General features: G+C 37.3%; 1 protein-coding gene across 7 annotated transcripts in view; it reads left to right on the forward strand.

Annotated features, from left to right (window-relative positions):
* Positions 1 to 19,652, forward strand: part of VPS8 (VPS8 subunit of CORVET complex) — a 280,256-nt gene that overhangs the window by 45,674 nt on the left and 214,930 nt on the right. For all 7 annotated transcript variants that reach the window (XM_057545206.1, XM_057545205.1, XM_057545207.1 and 4 more), the window contains exons 13-19: positions 590 to 697; positions 5,775 to 5,855; positions 8,561 to 8,731; positions 16,389 to 16,463; positions 17,604 to 17,639; positions 18,524 to 18,614; positions 19,042 to 19,088. In XM_057545206.1, coding sequence (XP_057401189.1) covers positions 590 to 697; positions 5,775 to 5,855; positions 8,561 to 8,731; positions 16,389 to 16,463; positions 17,604 to 17,639; positions 18,524 to 18,614; positions 19,042 to 19,088 — 609 coding nt within the window. The remainder of the gene's footprint in view (positions 1 to 589; positions 698 to 5,774; positions 5,856 to 8,560; positions 8,732 to 16,388; positions 16,464 to 17,603; positions 17,640 to 18,523; positions 18,615 to 19,041; positions 19,089 to 19,652) is intronic.

The raw sequence follows: 19,652 nt of genomic DNA on the forward strand, positions 1-19,652 counted from the left end.
TTTTGTAATCCAAACCTCTGTCAAGATGTGGAACATTACCATCCACACAGAAAGTTCCCTCATGACACTTCCCAGTCAGTCCCTGCTCCTTTGGAATTGATTGATTGATTGATTGATTGATTGGCTGCATTGGGTCTTTGTTGCTGCGTGCCGGCTTTTCTCTAGTTGTGGTGAGCGGGGGGCTACTCTTCATTGCGGTGCGCGTGCTTCTCATTGTGGTGGCTTCTCTTGTTGTGGAGCATGGGCTCTATAGACGCACGGGCTTCAGTAGTTGTGGTGCATGGGCTTCAGTAATTGTGGCTCGCGGGCTCTAGAGCGCAGGCTCAGTAGTTGTGGCGCACGGGCTTAGTTGCTCCACGGCATGTAGGATTTTCCCGGACCAGGGCTCGAACCCGTGTCCCCTGCATTGGCAAGCAGATTCTTAACCACTGTGCCACCAGGGGAAGTCCCTCCTTTAGGAATTTTAATGAGAAATTAGGAGAAGTTTTATCAAGGAACACCAGTCAGATGCTGTTGTAAACCAGAGTTTTCCCTTTGTTTTTCTGTCTGTTAACAGTGATGACTTTTTTTTTCCCTTCTCCTCACTTAGATGGATCCTTCCAGTGTTCCATTGCTGGCCTGGCACTTTGTGGCAGTGCATAATTATGTGAATCCCATGCTTGCCTTCTGCAGAGGAGATGTTGTTCATTTTCTACTGGTAAGTCCTAATATGATGCTAGATCTGTGGTAAAGTCCTTTATCATAAGATTATTTTTTTGATTCACCAGTAATTTAATATTGTGTCAAAGAAATATGCTATCATAATTCTTTGGAGAGAAAGTGACCTATTTAATGTTTATTCGAGGCTTTAGTGGTTAACATGGAAAACATGATGATCACCCTCAGCTCCATGCCTCTTCATGGTATATTTCTCAGTTCCATCTCCTTTGACTAATAAATAATTGATGGTTTATGTGTATGTATAAATATATAAATGTACATAGGTCTGTATTAATGGCTTACCTATCTACATATAGTGTATTTATTAGACAGCAAGTTATCATTGAGCACATACTATGTTATCTACACTGTAATGGACACGAGGCAATTGAAAGAAGTATAAAACTTAACTCCTTCTTTCACATAGGTTAAAATATGTTTTGAAAGGCAAAACCAGTATGTTCATTACTACTAGTGAGAACAGTTTAAGGATTCAAGTAGGTGATGAGAATTTAAAAATTGATATAAGTTCAGAGTATGAAGAGATTTGTACGGACTAAAGAGGCTGTGGAAGGCTTTATGAAGGATATAAGGCAGATACTAGGGACTTCCCTGGTGGCGCAGTGGTTAAGAATCCGCCAGCCAATGCAGGGGACATGGGTTCGAGCCCTGGTCCAGGAAGATCCCACATGCCGCAGAGCAACTAAGCCCGTGCACCACAACTACTGAGTCTTCGCTCTAGAGCCCGCAAGCCACAACTACTGAACCTGCGTGCTACAACTACTGAAGCCCGTGCGCCTAGAGCCCGTGCTCCACAACAAAGACAAGCCACCACAATGAGAAGCCCGTGCACCGCAATGAAGAGTAGCCCCAGCTCGCTGCAACTAGAGAAAGCCTGTGCGCAGCAATGAAGACCCAACACAGCCAAAAATAAATAAATAAATGAATTTATAAAAAACCCAAAAAACAAAAAAAGGCAAATACTGTAGGAGGGGTGAATATGCATATTGGGGAAAATAAGATGAACTGAAGTTATAGAGGTAAGAATGTGCCTGTGGAATCTCTTCTTGGGTTTCCTAGCTCAGTGAAGCAAGTACACCACTATCCACCTAGTTTCTCCAGCCAGAAATCTAGGAGTTGCCTTTCAGTTACACTTCTCCCTTTATTTCTACTCTATCACACATCTATTGACTCTAAGTATACTTCCTCTTTGTCTCCCCCATTGCTGCTTCCCACTGACATTTCTAGCCTAGGCTCTGGAGTAGCTTCCTGACTAGTCTTTGGCCTCAGTGTCTTTTTTTTTTTTTTTTTAATTGAAGTATAGTTGATTGACAGTGTTGAGTTAGTTTTTGGTGTACAGCAAAGTGATTCGGTTTTTATATATATATACACACACACACACACACACACACACACATATATATTCTTTTTCAGATTATTTTCCATTATAGATTATTATGAGATACTGAATATAATTCCCTGTGCTGTGCAGTAGGACCTTGTTGTTTATTTTACATACAGTAGTTTGTAGCTGCTAATCCCAAACTTCTAATTTATCCCTCCCCCTCCTTTCCCCTTTGGTAACCATAAGTTTGTTTTCTATGTCTGTGAGCCTGTTTCTGTTTTGAAAATAAGTTTATTTGTATCATTTTTTTAGATTCCACATATAAGCAATATCATATGGTATTTGTCTTTCTCTGACTTACTTCACTTAGTACGATAATCTCTAGGTCCATCCATGTTGCTGCAAATAGCATTATTTCATTCTTTTTTGTGGCTGAATAGTATTCTGTTGTATATGTGTGTGTGTGTGTGTGTGTGTGTGTGTATGTATACATATACATATATATTTATACACCACATTTTCTTTATCCATTCCTCTGTCAACGGACATTTAGGTTGCTTCCATGTTTTTTTTTTTTTTTTTTTAATTAATTAATTAATTTATGGCTGTGTTGGGTCTTCGTTTCTGTGCGAGGGCTTTCTCCAGTTGTGGCAAGTGGGGGCCACTCTTCATCGCGGTGCGCAGGCCTCTCACTATCACGGCCTCTCTTGTTGTGGAGCACAGGCTCCAGACGCGCAGGCTCAGTAATTGTGGCTCACGGGCCCAGTTGCTCCGCAGCATGTGGGATCTTCCCAGACCAGGGCTCGAACCCGTGTGCCCTGCATTAGCAGGCAGATTCTCAACCACTGCGCCACCAGGGAAGCCCCTGCTTCCATGTTTTTGGCCTCGGTGTCTTTACATATGCCAACACCTCTGCCAGGAAAGCTGTGTGCTGTCTTCCACATCATACTGGCTCATGATTAGCATTGCCTTTCCTGACCTTGGTTAGCCTTTCCCGCTTCATAGACACCGATAAGACCTTTTTTGACAACATTCAGCATTTTTAAAATTACTTATCTAATATTTTTTTTCCTCACTAGACTGAAAGCTCTGTAAGTCTAAAACCAACTCTACTGCTCTATTCCAGCCACTAGGACAGTGCTTGTATGTAGAAAGTCCCTAATAAATATTTATAGAGTGACAGGGAGAAACTTATTGTTGAGAATAAAGTTGAACATACGGCATGGATCTTGATTAGGGGTTGGCAGACTATGGCCTATGGGCCAGATCTGGCTGGCTGCTTGTTTTTGTAAAGTTTTATTGAACACAGTCATGCCCATTCGGTTAGGTGTTATTTATGGCTGCTTTTGCACTACTGTGGCAGAGTTGAGTAGTCATGACAGAGACTGTATGCTCTGCAGAACCTAAAATACTTACTGTATGGCCTTTTACAGAAAAAGTTTGCCAACCTCTGATCTAGATTATATAATAATTGACCTAGATTGGTAATGGGGAGCCATCACAGGTTCTTAGGTAATTAAAGTGATGTGATTAAAGTGACGTTTTAGGAAGATCACTGTAGAAATAGCAAAAAGAACAGATTATAGGAGGTTGGAGGGAAAGGAAAGGTTTTGCTCTTGTAATAAAGCAAGTGTGAGGTCTTTAGACAAGGATGGTTGGTTGCAGTGAGAGTTAGGGATGGCATTTTGAAGGAAAGACAAGGCTTCTTATCTTAGTGGATCTGGGGAACCGAAGGACATAAACAAAACATTGCATTTCTGGCTTTGCATTTTAGAAGCATGAAATATTCAATGAATTAGGGTTAGGGAAGAATTGAATGTGTTGGGTTGGAAGTGAAGGTGAGACTCTCAAGTGTTATATTGGGGAATGTCCTCTGGGAGGATAGGCAGTCCAGGTCTGGGGTGAAAATGAGAATTCCAAAATAGAGAAGGTAGTTGAAGCTGTGAAAATCAAAAGCGAAAGCATACATAACCTTGGTGGACACTCATGTAGGGGAAAGGAAAAAGAAAAGACAGTAGGAAAGGAGGATCCTATAAAGGCATCTAGAGGTAGGAGGGGAAATAGACCAGTATGGCATCACAGAAGATGAAGAAGGAGAGACTTCAGGACATTATCAATTCCAGGGTAATACCAATGCCAAAGAGAGATCAAGGAAGAAGACTGAACAGAAGGCCACCAGATATGCAAGAAGTAGTTCTTTAGAAACTTTTCAGAGGACTAATTATCAGTGGAATCTTAGAATAGTTAATGTTGGCATTGACCTTTTTGTTTACGAAACACTTTCAACATATGCAAGATATGGAACAATTTGGTGCTGTCTTATTTTCATTTTACAAATGAGGAAACTGAAAGAATAAATGATTTACCCTTGGTGACTCAGCTGTAATAGTGGAACTTACTCTTAAACACATAGCTGTAGATCTTAGGCTCCTTTTTACCAGAGCATTCTTTCTTACAGGGGAGGTGACTTAGGAAGTGAAGATGGAAGTACACAAAGGGCTCACATTAAATGGTCTCAGTTGTTTGTTAAGATATCTGGTGAGGTCAACACTACAAGTAATGGGACTAGAAGGCAAAGAGGAATTGTGACTTAAAGGGAAAGGAAGGCATCTAGAAGACTACTATGGAGAGTGTGCAAGAAAACCCAGGTTGAATTAAACGTCATGAATTTCAGGCAGGTCATTGTGGTGTGTTGTTCTTCTTCAGTGCTCTGTCACCTTGGAGCATAAGTGGAGAGAGCAAATTATAAGGACGGTTGAAGATTATAGAGAGTATATATATGCATATATAAGTAAAATATTGACACTTGAGGTTCTTTTGGGAAATTTTGGGCTGTTTGAGCTCTAATAGTATCATACTTCACCCAAAGAAGTCTAGTTTCGTCACTGCAGCAGTTTTTTTTCTTTTAATGAACTTCTGTTTTACTTTTTACATTATGCCACCAATCCCATTTTATGCTTTAACTCTGGCTAAATAGTCATTGACGTGATGCAGTTAGGTTTTTCTGAATTATGACAGAGTGAATATTACATACAGCATTTGCCTGTACAGACATACCCCAGGGATATTGTGGGTTCAGTTTCAGACCACTGCAATAAAGCAAATATTGCAATAAAGTGAGTCACATAAGTTGTTTGGTTTCCAAGTGCATATAAAAGTTATGTTTACACTATACTGTAGTCTTTTAAGTGTCCAATAGCATTATCTCTAAAAAAAACAATGTACATACCTTAATTTAAAAATACTTTATTGATAAAAAATGCCAAAACAATTACAATAGTAACATCAAAGATCACTGATCACAGATTACTATAACAATACAATAATAATGAAAAAGTTTGAAGTATTGCAAGGATTACCAAAATGTGACACAGAGACATGAAATGAGCAAATGTTTTTGGAAAAATGGCGCTGATAAATTGATTGACACAGGGTTGCCACAAACCTTCAGTTTGTAAAACACAATATCTGGAAGCACAATAAAGTGAAGTGCAATAAAACAGGTATGCCTAAACTGACAATTAGACCACTGACCAGATATACCATGGATTTTGGTACAAATCATGATGTGAATGATTTTTTTCATTTGTATCGTTTCTTTAATTATCAGTATTTTTGTTTTATCCATATTCTGAATGGAAATCATTTTCTAGGTGGATTGACTAGGTGAGACTTTAAAACGTCTCTCAAACAATAGCTGATATTTAGGTTGCTTTTATTTCATCATCAGGTTAAGAGAGACGAATCTGGAGCAATACATGTTACCAAGCAAAAGCATCTTCACCTATACTATGACCTCATCAACTTTACTGTGAGTATTATTGAAATGAAATATCCCCGTTCATTTTATGTAATTGTTTTGAGTGCATGTTGTATTAAAGCTACCAGGATTTCTGCCATAAATCATGACCTTTAGGATTATATAAAATGTGGACAGAAGTGAAGTCCTGGGCTTCCCTGTGGTGCAGTGGTTAAGAATCCGCCTGCCAACGCAGGGTACATGGGTTTGAGCTCTGGTCCAGGAAGATCCCACATGCCGCGGAGTGACTAAGCCCCTGCGCCACAACTACTGAGCCTGTGCTCCGCAACAAGAGAAGCCACCGCAATGAGAAGCCCGCGCACCGCAATAAAGAGTACCCCCGCTCGCTGCAACTAGAGAAAGCCCACGCGCAGCAACGAAGACCCAGTGCAGCCAAAAATAAATAAATTTAAAAAAAAAGTTAAATCCTGCTTGTACTGAATAAAGTCTGAGGCTGGTGTGATGCCACATTATTTTTATTGCCTTTTAGCCTTATGTCTTGCTGAACACTGGCAGGATCAGCAAAAGTTTTCTTTAATATCCTGATTAGCTCAAAGGGGAGATCAGAATCATTTCTTCAGGATCATTGCCAGGCTTTCTTTGTTAACACATTTTTGTACTTCTGAGTATGTCCTAATTGGTTCAGGAGTTCAGGAGCTATTCTTTATCTGTGGCTAAAAACTTTTTAGAGTTCTCTCTCTACTATGCATCTCAGTCCTGAGCAACTTTTGGTTTAAAAAAGATTATTTCTTTTTGCATCAATTTTTATAATAGATGATTTATTAATTTATTTGCACATTGCCTTTCAATCTCATATACAGACTTGATTTAGAAATAATACTTTTTTTCATACACATTTCATGAAATAATATTGTTCAACCTCTTCTCATGCGTATAAGACATCAGTGTTTTTGTCATCACCAGAACCCCTTGTTGAAAATCATCTAACACAGTTTTCTAGAATTCATCATCATCGCTTCCATTTAAGATGTTTGAGATACAGCACTTTAAAAATTTGCATATGATTCTGTCCCTGGAAAAAATTTTCCCAACCACACGTAGCCATTCTCCTAATAGTAAGACTCCTAATAGTAGGACAGTTGGTGTTTTTTGTCCTGTGGCTTATTCATGATGTGACCCCTAACTGCGTTGCTTTGTAAATTACCTTTAAAAGGCTTGTTTACAATGTTTCAACACTTAAAATTGTGAGGATCTAATGGGAAGAATAATTGCTAATCCTGCTAACATTTTTTGTCATTCTTTCTCTTTTAACCAGGTGACCTTTGAAAGCATCTAAAAACTAGCACTAAGTTTATACAGGGCTGAATAATGTGTCTTTCCTAAATGATACTTTGTTTCTCAAAGTAAAGTAATCAAGAGAGCACCTTACAAAAGCTCTTTGTAAATGATTTGAGTGTCAAACTCTGTTCCCTGAGGGACAGTTTTTTTTGGAAAACCAAACCCTTCCCTGTTAACACAGTGTTAAAGTATATATTCAATATAGTTAAAAGAAAATTGATCCATTTTCAGCTTGATTGTCTTTGATATTATATTATGCAAATAATTTCTGATAACATGGGAAGAGTTCATATAAATAAACCAAAATGAATACCAGAGAGAGAAAGTACAGGGGAAGTACTTTGTTCTGGCTAATTTAGAATTCTAATTAAGCAGATTTTAAGACTTCATTTATTTCTTGGGAAGGGATTGAGATTTTTCAAAAAAATTTTTGAAAATAAGAAATCTTATATATAACCCAAGAAATTTATCAAAATGGTATCCTTCAGAAGATTTTAACATTATTATTGTTATTACTTTTAAGATTATAATAGTACTAATTAAAGAATATTCAGAATATATAGAGAAATAGAAAGAGCAAAGAACTCTGCCATAATTTGTAGGTATGTTTTGAAGGAAATATATATTTTATACAATTTTTTTTTTAAACTTTGGATTTATTTATTTATTTATTTATTTATTTATGGCTGTGTTGGGTCTTCGTTTCTGTGCGAGGGCTTTCTCTAGTTGTGGCAAGTGGGGGCCACTCTTCATCGCGGTGCGCGGGCCTCTCATTATCACGGCCTCTCTTGTTGCGGAGCACAGGCTCCAGACGCGCAGGCTCAGTAATTGTGGCTCACGGGCCTAGTTGCTCCGCGGCATGTGGGATCTTCCCAGACCAGGGCTCGAACCCGTGTCCCCTGCATTGGCAGGCAGATTCTCAACCACTGCGCCACCAGGGAAGCCCCAAGGAAATATATATTTTAAATAGCTTGTATTTTTAAATATGAATTACTTAAATGGTAACAATCATTCTTTGACCATATAGGTTTATGAGGTTTCATTTGCCCTTTTATTTGATTAATGCCAAAAACACTAGAAATGCAAAGTTGGTCACTTTGCTTAAGTCATTGTGCCGATGTACCTTTCAAAAACATTGATAAAAAACAGTATATCCTATAATATCTATTAGAACTCTTAGTTAGCCTTCTTTTACACTATGAGTCATTTTAACACCATCAAAACTCAATACTATGCTGTGCACCTGTTGTTCTCTGGGTTGTCACCGAGTAGTTCTTGCTGTGATTGTGGTGTCATCAAGTTATTAATTAAATGGATAAGGTCGTCAGTGTCATTTAAGCGAGTTGCCAAGCTTTTTTGCCCTGGATGACGGTGTGGGATGGGCCTCACTTTTGTGTTGTTGTGTGCTTGAATTACAGTGGATAAACTCACGCACGATTGTGCTCTTGGACAGTGTAGAGAAGTTGCATGTGATTGATCGGCAAACTCAAGAGGAATTGGAAACGGTGGAGATCTCAGAAGTTCAGTTGGTCTATAATAGCAGCCATTTCAAATCTCTAGCCACTGGAGGAAATGTGAGCCAGGCACTGGTAAGGGTAATCCATTATCTTAGTATTGCTTTGATAAACTTGGTATTTTGTTGTTGTTTTGTTTTAGAAATAGGAATTCTGACGAGTTATCTTTATGTCTTGAGATTTTTTTTTTAAAAGCCACTAACTAGGTTGAAGTCGATGTGAGTGTGTTTGTAAGTATTCAGGAATGTGAACTAGAACAATAATTCCTGTTGTCTTCTACTTGGAAATGTGACTAATTTAATACCAAAGAATTTTAACTTTCATACTGAAATAATGAAGTGAAATTGAAAGTTCATGAGAAAGAAATTGTAAAAGCAAGGTATTTTAGAAAGTTTATTATGTTGGCAACAAGCCTGATAGATTTAAGGAATAAATGACTAGAGAGACAGGTAGCCTATAAGGCTTTGGAAATATTTGGGTGATTAGTAAAGGCTGGAACAGGTATGGAGGCTGTAGCCATTAAAAGGCAAAGATAGCTTTGAGAGAAAGAAAGATGATTCTGGAGGAATAGGAAGTAGATGAAATGTAGGAGCCTGCAGAGAAGGAAGACACAAAAGTTATGATCTTAGTATTAATTTTACTATATTTTAAGCAATGACAATAATGGCCTTTAGCAGTTTACACAGGTAGTTTACAGTTAAATTACTTTGAATTGTGATCTCATGTTTCCTAAGCCAATAATCTTTAAGCAGGAAATTTAGACTTTTTGAGTCTTCTCTGGATAATTTCTTGAAAAAAGTAGTAATGAAGGTCATATATAATGAGTGTCTGCAGTATAATATCTAGCCATTGCTCAAATCTCCCTGAGATATTAGAGCATAAATATATGTGAAAGGGTCTTCCATATATATTTTCAGAATTTAGAAACCAGGAAAATCCAGGAGAGGAAATGGTAATTCAGTAGAATTCACTAAAGTAAGAATAATTATTGTCCCACACTTAGATATTTTCTTTTGTCTGAGTGGTTATTAAAAACACTGATAGACTTTGAACTTGCACTTTCAGCCAAGATGGAATAATGGGGACTGGATTTACTCTCCTGTCTGGAAAAAAAATCAGGAAAAAAACCCAAAAAACAATAGTTTTCAAGATATTAGTGAACTTGAAGATAGAGCAATAGAATCTATCCAAAATGAAACAGAGAGAAAAAATTTAAAAAACACTAGTGTTAGTGACTGCAGTGAGACAGCACCACTTAGCCTAATAAATGTGTAGTTGAAATCTCTGAAGGAGAGGAGGGAAAAAAATTTAAAGAAATAATGGTCAAAAACTTTCCTAAACTATAAACACAGAATTGCAAGAAGCTCAGTGAACCCAAGCACAAGTAAAATAAACATAGATTGATCCAAATGAATTGGAAAGAGGAAAATATTAAAGCAGGCAGAGTAAAAAGACACATTAAATGCAGAGGAGCAACAGTAAGTGTGAGAGCAGATTTCTCATCAGAAACAAACTGCAGCAATCTCCAAAGAAGATACACAAATGGCCAATAAGCAGATGACAGGATGCTCAACATCATTAATCATTAGGGAAATGCAAATCAAAATCACAGTGAGATATCATTTCATGCCCGCTCGGATGGCTATAATCAAAACGACAGACAATAACAAGTGTTGATTAGGATGCAGAAATATTGGAACTCTCGTATTTTGCTTGTGGGTTATGGTACAGCCACTGTGGAAAACATTTTGGCAGTTCCTCAAAATATTAAACATAAAGATTCCATATGACTGAGCAATTCTACTCCTAGGTAGCTACTCAAGTGGAACAAAAACATATCTCTACATAAACACTTGTACGCAAATGTTCATAGCAGCATTATTCTTAATAGCTAAAAAGTCAAAACAGTGAAAATGTCCACTAGCTGATAAATGGATAAACAAAATGTGGCATATCTGTGTGATAGAATGCTGTTCCTCAATAAAAAAGGTGAACTGTTGACACATGCTACAACGTGGATGAACCTCAAAAATACTGTGTTAAGTGAAAGAAGCCATATGGAAAGACCATATACTCTTTGATTATATTTATATGAAATGTCCAGAAAAGGCATGTTTATAGAGCCAGATGTAGATTAGTGGGACTGGGACCAGGAGTAGGAATGAGGGTTGACTGGAAATAGGTAAAAGGTATCTCTGTGGAGTGATGGAAATGTTCTAAAACTGGATTTTGGTGATAGTCAAACAACTGTAAATTTACTGAAAATTATTGTATACTTAATGAGTGAGTTTTATGGTATGTAAATTATACCTTAATATTGTCATTTAACAAAAGTAGTTGACTGTTTAAAACAAAAGTAATGTTTATGATATGTAGAAGTAACAGTGTGATGAAAATAGTACATAACAGCAGGGAGTGGGGGAAGGAAGTATATTATTGTAAGGTTCTTAACATTATACATCAAATAGTATAATATTATGTAAATGTAGACTAACATTAGTTAAACCTGCATATTGTAAACACTAGAGCAGTCACTGAAAAAGAAGTATACCTTTATAAGTCATTGGTAGCAACAAAATGGAATGTTAAAAAATATTAAATTCAACAAAGCATAAAAAAAGAACAGGTAGTACAAGTAGAAAACAATAAGATAATCTAAACCCAACTATATCAATAATTATAGGAAATGGAAATAGTCTAAACATTTCAGTTAAAAGGCAAGGATTGTCAGACTGGATAAAAAAAGCAAGAACCAACTATATGCTGTCTACAAAAAGTTCACGTTAAATACAAAGACACAGACAAGTTAAAAGTAAGGGGAAGGAAAAAGACATATCATGCAAACACTAATCATTAGAATGGCTATTTTAATATCAGATTAAGTAGATTTCAGAGTAGAGAATATTGTCAGAGATAAAGAGAAATTTCAAATTGATAAAAAAGGGTTAATTTGTCAAGAAAGCATAACAATCTTAAAGGTTTATGCACCCAATAACAGACCTTCAAAATATATGAAACTAAAACTAACAGATCTAAAAGGAGAAACAGACAAGTCCACAATTAGAGTTTGGAAATTTCAAAACTCCTTTATCAGTAATGAATAGAATTAGTACACAAAATCATCAAGGGTATAGAAAACAAAAAAATTATTGACCAACTTGACTTAACTGACATTTATAGAATATTCCACCCAACAAAAGCAAATTACAAACTTTTTCAAGTGCAGGTGGAGCATCCAAAAGATTATATGCTAGGCCATAAAACAAACTACAGCAAATTGTTGAAGGAATCATCTGGGTGAATCTGGAGAAAACCCAAATATTTGGAAATTAAGTAACACTTTTATAAATAACCCATGAGTCAAGAAGAAATCTCAAAGGAAATTAGAATATATTTTGAACTAAACGAAAGTGAAAATACAGCATATCAAACAGCTGTGGTCTGAAATGGCTCATACCGCTCAATATCAAAAAAACGAACAACCCAATCAAAAAATTGGCAGAAGATCTAAAAAGGCATTTCTCCAAAGAAGACATATAGAAGGCCAATAGGCACATGAAAAGATGCTCAACATTGCTAATTATTAGAGAAATGCAAATCAAAACTACAATGAGGTATCACCTCACACCAGTCAGAATGGCCATCATCAAAACCTCTACAAATAATAAATGCTGGAGAGCGTGTGAAGAAAAAGGAACCTTCCTGCACTGTTTGTGGGAATGTAAATTGGCACAGCTACTGTGGAGAACAGGATGGAGGTTCCTTAAAAAACTAAAAATAGAATTACCATATGATCCAGCCATCCCACTCCTGGGCATATATCTGGACAAAACTGTAATTCAAAAAGATACATGCACCCTAATGTTCATAGAAGCACTATTTATAATATCCAAGACATGGAAGCAACCTAAATGTCCATCGACAGATGAATGGATAAGGAAGATGTGGTATATACATAGAATATTACCCAGCCATAAAAAAAGAATGAAATAATGAAATAATGCAGCAACATGGATGGACCTAGAGATTATCATACTGACTGAAGTAAACCAGAGAAAGGCAAATATCATGATATCACTTGTATGTGGAATCTAAAAAAATGATACAAATGAACTTATTTATAAAACAGACTCATAGACATACAAAACAAACTTATGGTTACCAAAGGGGAAAGAGGGGGAGGGATAATTAGGAGTTTGAGATTAACATATAAACACTACCATATGTAAAATAGATAACCAACGAGGACCTACTGTATAGCACAGGGAACTATACTCAATATCTTGTAATAATCTATAAGGGAAAGGAATCTGAAAAAGAATATATATATGTATAACTGAATCACTTTGCTGTATACTTGAAACTAACACAACATTGTAAATCAGCTATATTTCAGAAAAAAATTGTGGTCTATAATTAATTTTGAGAGTGTGGGACTTCCTGGTGATGCAGCGGTTAAGAATCCTCCTGCCAATGCAGGGGACACAGGTTCGACCCCCGGTCAGGGAAAATCCCACATGCCGTGGAGCAACTAAGCCTGTGCACCCTAGAGCCCGCATGCTGCAACCAGTGAAGCCTGTGCACCTAGAGCCTGTGCTGCACAACAAGAGAAGCCACTGCAGTGAGAAGCCCGTGCACTGCAATGAAGAATAGCCCCTGTTCGCTGCAACTAGAGAAAGCCCGTGCGCAGCAATGAAGACCCAACGCAGCCAAAAATAAAATAAATAAATTAAAAAAAAAGAAAAAAATATGAGGGTAATTTATAACGTTAAATACATTAGAAAAAAAAGATCTCAAATCAATTATCTAGGGTTCTATCTAAGGAAATAGAGAAGAGCAAATAAACTTGAAGTAGATTGAAGGAAGAAATAATAAAGATGAACATATATCAGTTAAGTAGGAAATGGACAAACAATGGAGAAAATCAAAGAAAATAAAGCTTGTTCTTTAAAAGATAAATAAAATTGATAAACCTCCAGTCAGACTAATCCAGAAAAAGAGAAGACACAATTACTGATAGCAGGAATGAGAGAGGTGCGGTTGCTATGGAGTCTAAAGATATTAAAAAGATAATATGAATAACTTTATGCCAATAAATTAAACAATTTTGGATGAAATGGAAAAATTCTTTGGAAGGCACAAATTACCAGAGCTGACTCAAGAAGAAGTGAAAATCTAAGTGGTTGTACTTCTATGTGGCTGTACATTAACTTGATTTCCTAAAAAAAAGTCCAGGCTCAGATAGCTTCGCTAGTGAAGTCTATTATATTCAAGGAAAAAAATATCAATTTTACACAAAATCTTTTTAAAAATAGAGAAAAAGAGAGCACGTAATTCTTTTTATGACACCAGCTTACCTCTGATAGTAAAACTGAAGACATTACAATAAAGAATGCTATAGACCAATGACCTCATGAGCAGAGAAGCAAAAATCCTTAAAATAGTAGCAAATAGAAACCAGCAATGTATAAAAAGAGTAATCGTGGTCAACACGGTTTAATATTTAAAAGTCAATGTAGGGACTTCCCTGGTGGCGCAGTGGTTAAGAATCTGCCTGCCAATGCAGGGGACACGGGTTTGAGCCCTGGTCCAGGAAGATCCCACGTGCCACGGAGCAGCTAAGCCCATGTGCCGCAACTACTGAGCATTGCTCTAGAGCTTGCAAGCCACAACTATTGAGCCCACGTGCCACAACTACTGAAGCCCGTGCGCCTAGAGCCAGTGCTCCAGAATGAGAGAAGCCACCACAATGAGAAGCCCGCACACTGCAATGAAGAGTAGCCCCCGATCTCCACAACTAGAGAAAGCCCACGCACAGCAACGGAGACCCAATGCAGCCAAAAATAAATAAATAATTTATTTAAAAAAAAAAGTCAATGTAATTCACTGTATTAGTTTATTGCAAAAGAAAGGTCATAATACCATCTCAAAAGATGTAGAAAAGCATTTCACAAAATTCCGTATCCCTGATAAAATTCTTAGCAAACTAGGAATAGAAGGGAACTTCTTCAGCCTGATAATAAAGAGCATCTACAAAAATCCTACCGCTAATGTCATACTTAAAGTGGTACTACCAGAAAACCAAACCAAACAAACAAAAAAACCCTGATTCTGATCTTCTAGAGGAAATACAGAAGCAGAGGAACATGTTCAAAGATTCCATGGGGATGCCATTAGCAAAATCCAGATAGTAGGAAACTCTATGGAATAAGTGTTCCAGCGTCTTCAACAAATAAACTTCAAGGAAAATAAAGGACCGTGAGAGATAGAGGCAAACTCTGTAGATTAAAAGAGACTTAAGGGGCTTCCCTGGTGGCGCAGTGGTTGAGAATCTGCCTGCTAATGCAGGGGACACGGGTTCGAGCCCTGGTCTGGGAAGATCCCACATGCCACGGAGCAGCTGGGCCCGTGAGCCACAACTACTGAGCCTGCGCGTCTGGAGCCTGTGCCCCACAACGGGAGGGGCCGCGATAGTGAGAGGCCCGCGCACCGCGATGAAGAGCGGTCCCTGCACCGCGATGAAGAGTGGCCCCCACTTGCCGTAACTAGAGAAAGCCCTCGCACGAACCGAAGACCTAACACAGCCAAAAATAAAGAAATAAATAAATAAAGTAGCTATAAAATTAAAAAAAAAAAAAAAAAGAGACTTAAGAGATGCATCAGCCAGCTTCAGTGTGTGGCCTTTATTTGGGTCTTGATTTAAACAAATGAAATATAGAAACAAAACTAAACAAAGAACAGAAACCTCAATAACATTTGACATTTATGAGACAATTTGAAATCCAAACACTGATCAGATATTTGACATGGAGGAATGATTGTTAATTTTTGAAAGCCTGTCAATGAAATTGTGTGGTTACGCTAGAAGGATTTGTTTATTATGCATATACTGAATTTTTGTAAATGAGATGTTCAAGATCTGAGATTTACTTCAGAATTTTTACTGTGTTATAGGGGAGTCAGTGGGAATATAGATGAAACAAGATTGGTGATGAAGTGATAATTAATGAAGCTGGTTACTGGATACATTGGGTTCATTATTTTATTCTCTCTACCTTTGTATATATTTTTAAATTTTCATGATAAAAAGTTAAGAAAAATTACTAGTTATCAGTATTGACCACTTACATATTTTAGGAGATTTATAAATATTAATGTATTTAAGCCTCCCAGAAACTGCATGGTTTTCAAAGATGGAAAAATGTAATTGTCAGAAGTTTGAAACTTGTTTAAACTCTGGCACCTACTGGGTGACAGAGCCAAAATTTGCAACCAGATTTATCAGACAGTATGTTTCGTTTCTATTTTGCTGGGCTGTGCTGACTTTCATATACTATGCTGCTTTATCTTCCTGTTTCCTCTTGTGTTTTTTGTTGATATTTATTTCAAAGAACTTGGAGGTACCATTTCAATTAGCCCTATTCTTTGCCAGAAGCAGTGACTACCTGTCATCCAGTAGTGGGCAGGTTGCAACAATTTTGCTTCAAATTTAGAAGTTGGCATGCTCTTCCCTTTACGCATTACTCTGAAAAATAAAGAGACCGTATATAAGCAGAGAATTACTTTTTGCACTTTGTCCTTTATGCCACTTCCACTGACAGACTGGCACTTGACTGACATTTTTTCCCCCACTCAATTATGGGATGAAACCATGTTGTCTCTGTAATCCACATTCTTTAAAACTTGAGACTCCTAATGCATGTAATTTTTACCTTTAAATTTTTTTTTTTAGGCTTTGGTTGGAGAGAAGGCTTGTTATCAATCCATCAGTAGCTATGGTGGTCAGATCTTTTATTTGGGGACAAAAGTAAGTTCTTCCACTCTGTGACTTGGTGTGCATTTGTGTCAGGATAGTAGGGGCTGAAGGAGGTTGTTGGTAAAGAGGGCAGTGCATTACAAAATGAATACTGATTAGCAGTAATCGAAAACTTTTACGAGTTAGATGATTTTTAACTAATTAATTTTTTTTAAGATTGCCCCTTTATTTTATTATAGGTTATTATAAGATGTTGAATATAGTTCTCTGTGCTTTACAACGAATTAATTAATTTCCTCTACTTTTAGACATACTGTATTTTTACTTTTGTTTAGGTTCTGGTTTTCTTTGTTCAGAGGTATACTTTCATAATGTTCCTTCACATTTATGTTGTCATGACCAGGAAGATACCTTATCATTAATATTTGACATGTAATTAAGATGTCCTTTAGCTTAGATCATCTTAGGGTATATTAAAACGCATTGAGACATTTGACTTAGAATAGGAACTTTTTGTATATCAATTTGTTCCTGTGGGTTTTTTTTTAAAACTTAACATGCAGGGCTTCCCTGGTGGCACAGTGGTTAAGAATCCGCCTGCCAATGCAGGGGACACGGGTTTGAGCCCTGGTGCAGAAAGATCCCACATGCCACAGAGCAACTAAGCCTGTGCGCCACAACTTCTGAGCCTGCGCTCTAGAGCCCGTGAGCCACAACTACTGAGCCTGTGTGCCACAACTACTGAGCCTGCGCTCTAGAGCCTGTGCTCCACAACAAGAGAAGCCACCACGATGAGAAACCCACGCACCGCAATGAAGAGTATCCCCCACTCTCCACAACTAGAGAAAGCCCGCGCACAGCAACGAAGACCCAATGCGGCCAAAAATAAATAAATTAAATAAATTAATTAAAAAAATAACAGCATGGAGAAACATGTTGGGAGATTGGACTTTCCTTCTTCCTTGTCCGTGGAATTAACTCCTTCTTGGACTGTAGACTTATTGACCTTTAAATGTTTGATTTACTCTTTAACGTGGGCCCTTGAAGACCCTTTAGTAAATACTTTTAACTGTAGTATGAAATGTTTTTACTTAAAGAGATGTAAAATGAGATGTAGGACTGAGACAAATGTGTCCCTCAAACAAGTCTGTTAAAGATGATAATTTTAATGTCCATCTCTTTGTTTTCCAGTCTGTTTATGTGATGATGCTGAGGAGCTGGAGAGAGGTGAGTTCAAAGTAATTTTATATGTTAGCGCCATTGAATTGAGAGCATCTTCACGTCCTTTGTCCTGACTTTGCAGAAAAAGAATACTTGGATTTGTGCTTTTTAATTTCAGAAGTGTACATCAAAACCATTGTAACTATCATATACTTGATTTGATAAAACTAACTATAACTAATGGTAAGGTTTGGCTGCATATATCAGAAAATTCAAAATACTGTAAAAGAGTGTAAAAGAACTCTGTCTCATGTAAAAGCAATCTGGAGGTAGGCAGTCTGTGGCTAGTATGGCAACTCCATGGTCTTTGGCATACTACCCTATTGTGCCATCCTTGTGTGTGGATTCTAGTCTCAAGATCATTTCATGTTCCAATATGACTGCTGGAGTTCCAGCTTTTAAATCCACATTCCAGGAAGGAGGAAAGAGAAGGGAAGGCTGACCCCTGCCTTTTCAGGTGACATCCCAGAAAGGTCCAGATAGCACTTCCACTTATCATTGGCCAGAACTTAGCCCCAAGTGGCTACAAGGGAGTCTTAGAAATGTCCTTTAGCTGGTTTATTGCTGTCTCAAATAAACTTGGGATTTGTTACGAAAGAGGAGGGAGTGAATGGATGTTGTGATAACTAGCTGTTTCTGCTACAGTGACATTCTAGCTGTTTCCTCTTATCATATTTAGGCCTTGTGGCTGCTTATACTAGCTTATACAGTCACTGTACTATCCAGTGCTTTAAGAAATTGTTTTTCTTGGAAATAAGATATTCACATGGTTATTGGAATAATTTTAGCTACTAAGCAGCAACTTCTGGAAAGGTATTAGGTAGAATAGGAATTTTGACTGGTGATTGGTCAGACAAAGGGGTCTGTCTTCTCTCATTTATTCATTTTAGAGAGTGGATCACCTCCTGAAACAAGACTGTCTTACAGAAGCCTTGGCCCTTGCATGGTCTTTCCATGAAGGAAAAGCAAAAGCAGTAGTGGGTAAGTTAACAGAACACCGGTGTAGTAGGTGTTGTTTTTCTGGAGCAGAGAAAATGAATAATACTAATCACTTACAGAACACTTTTGACTTAGTGTTCAAGTGTTTTATAAGCAAGATGTTATCAAACCTTACAGACTTTCAGTGAAAAAGGTTAATGACGAATACAGGATATAGAATTTTAAATGTCACTTTTAAAATTCATTTCATAAGGAAAATTTATTATTAGAACAAAAGGGAAGTACATTGATATGCCATCTGGTCCAATAGATGGGAGGTGTTCCTGTTATGGCATATTATCCAACATTTTGATACCTAAGGATTGTTATATCTACTGTTAGCATAGGTTATCAGTAGAAGGCCAGAGCAGTTTCACTCCTGAAGATATGGATTAACTTTGTATTTATGCTGGATTTTGCCTCTCTGCAGGATTATCAGGGGATGCCAGTAAGAGAAAGGCTGTTGTTGCAGATCGGGTGAGTATTTTAATAGGGTCTTTACTGGGGTACAGTGCAGATTGCCTTTGGTATTTGCTAATAATCTTGGGCGTGATTAGGTAAATGACTACAGTTAAGAAGAGAGTGTATTAAGAAAACAAGTCAGATTGCAATTCCTTGGTGTTATCTTGAGTGCTTTTTAAATTCCTTCTTACCACCCTTTCTTTTTTCCCTTGCTCACTCTCTTATGAAAATTATAAATAGTAAAATAGCCAAAAGACAGCAGACAGTAGGAGGGGTAAAAAACCCAGGGATCTGGGTTATCTCTGAACCTAATTATAGCCCACAGAAAGTTGACATTTGTTGGTCTTTATAAACTGATTAGTAATAATGAGAAATACTATATGTGCAAGTGTTTGTGTTGCCTGAGGGAGCAGAGAGGCCTGATGTTTATTATTATTAATTAGTATTAATATGGTTAATGTTAATATTTAACACTAGCTTTGTTTTCCTAGTCTAGACTTGCTTGAATTCATTTACTATAGTCATTCCTCCCCCTTTTTATTGTGCAAATGCATTGGTAAAAATTAGATTCCAAATTAG

The sequence above is a fragment of the Balaenoptera acutorostrata genome, chromosome 4 (assembly GCF_949987535.1).
Source record: "Balaenoptera acutorostrata chromosome 4, mBalAcu1.1, whole genome shotgun sequence".
Lineage (NCBI taxonomy): Eukaryota > Metazoa > Chordata > Mammalia > Artiodactyla > Balaenopteridae > Balaenoptera > Balaenoptera acutorostrata.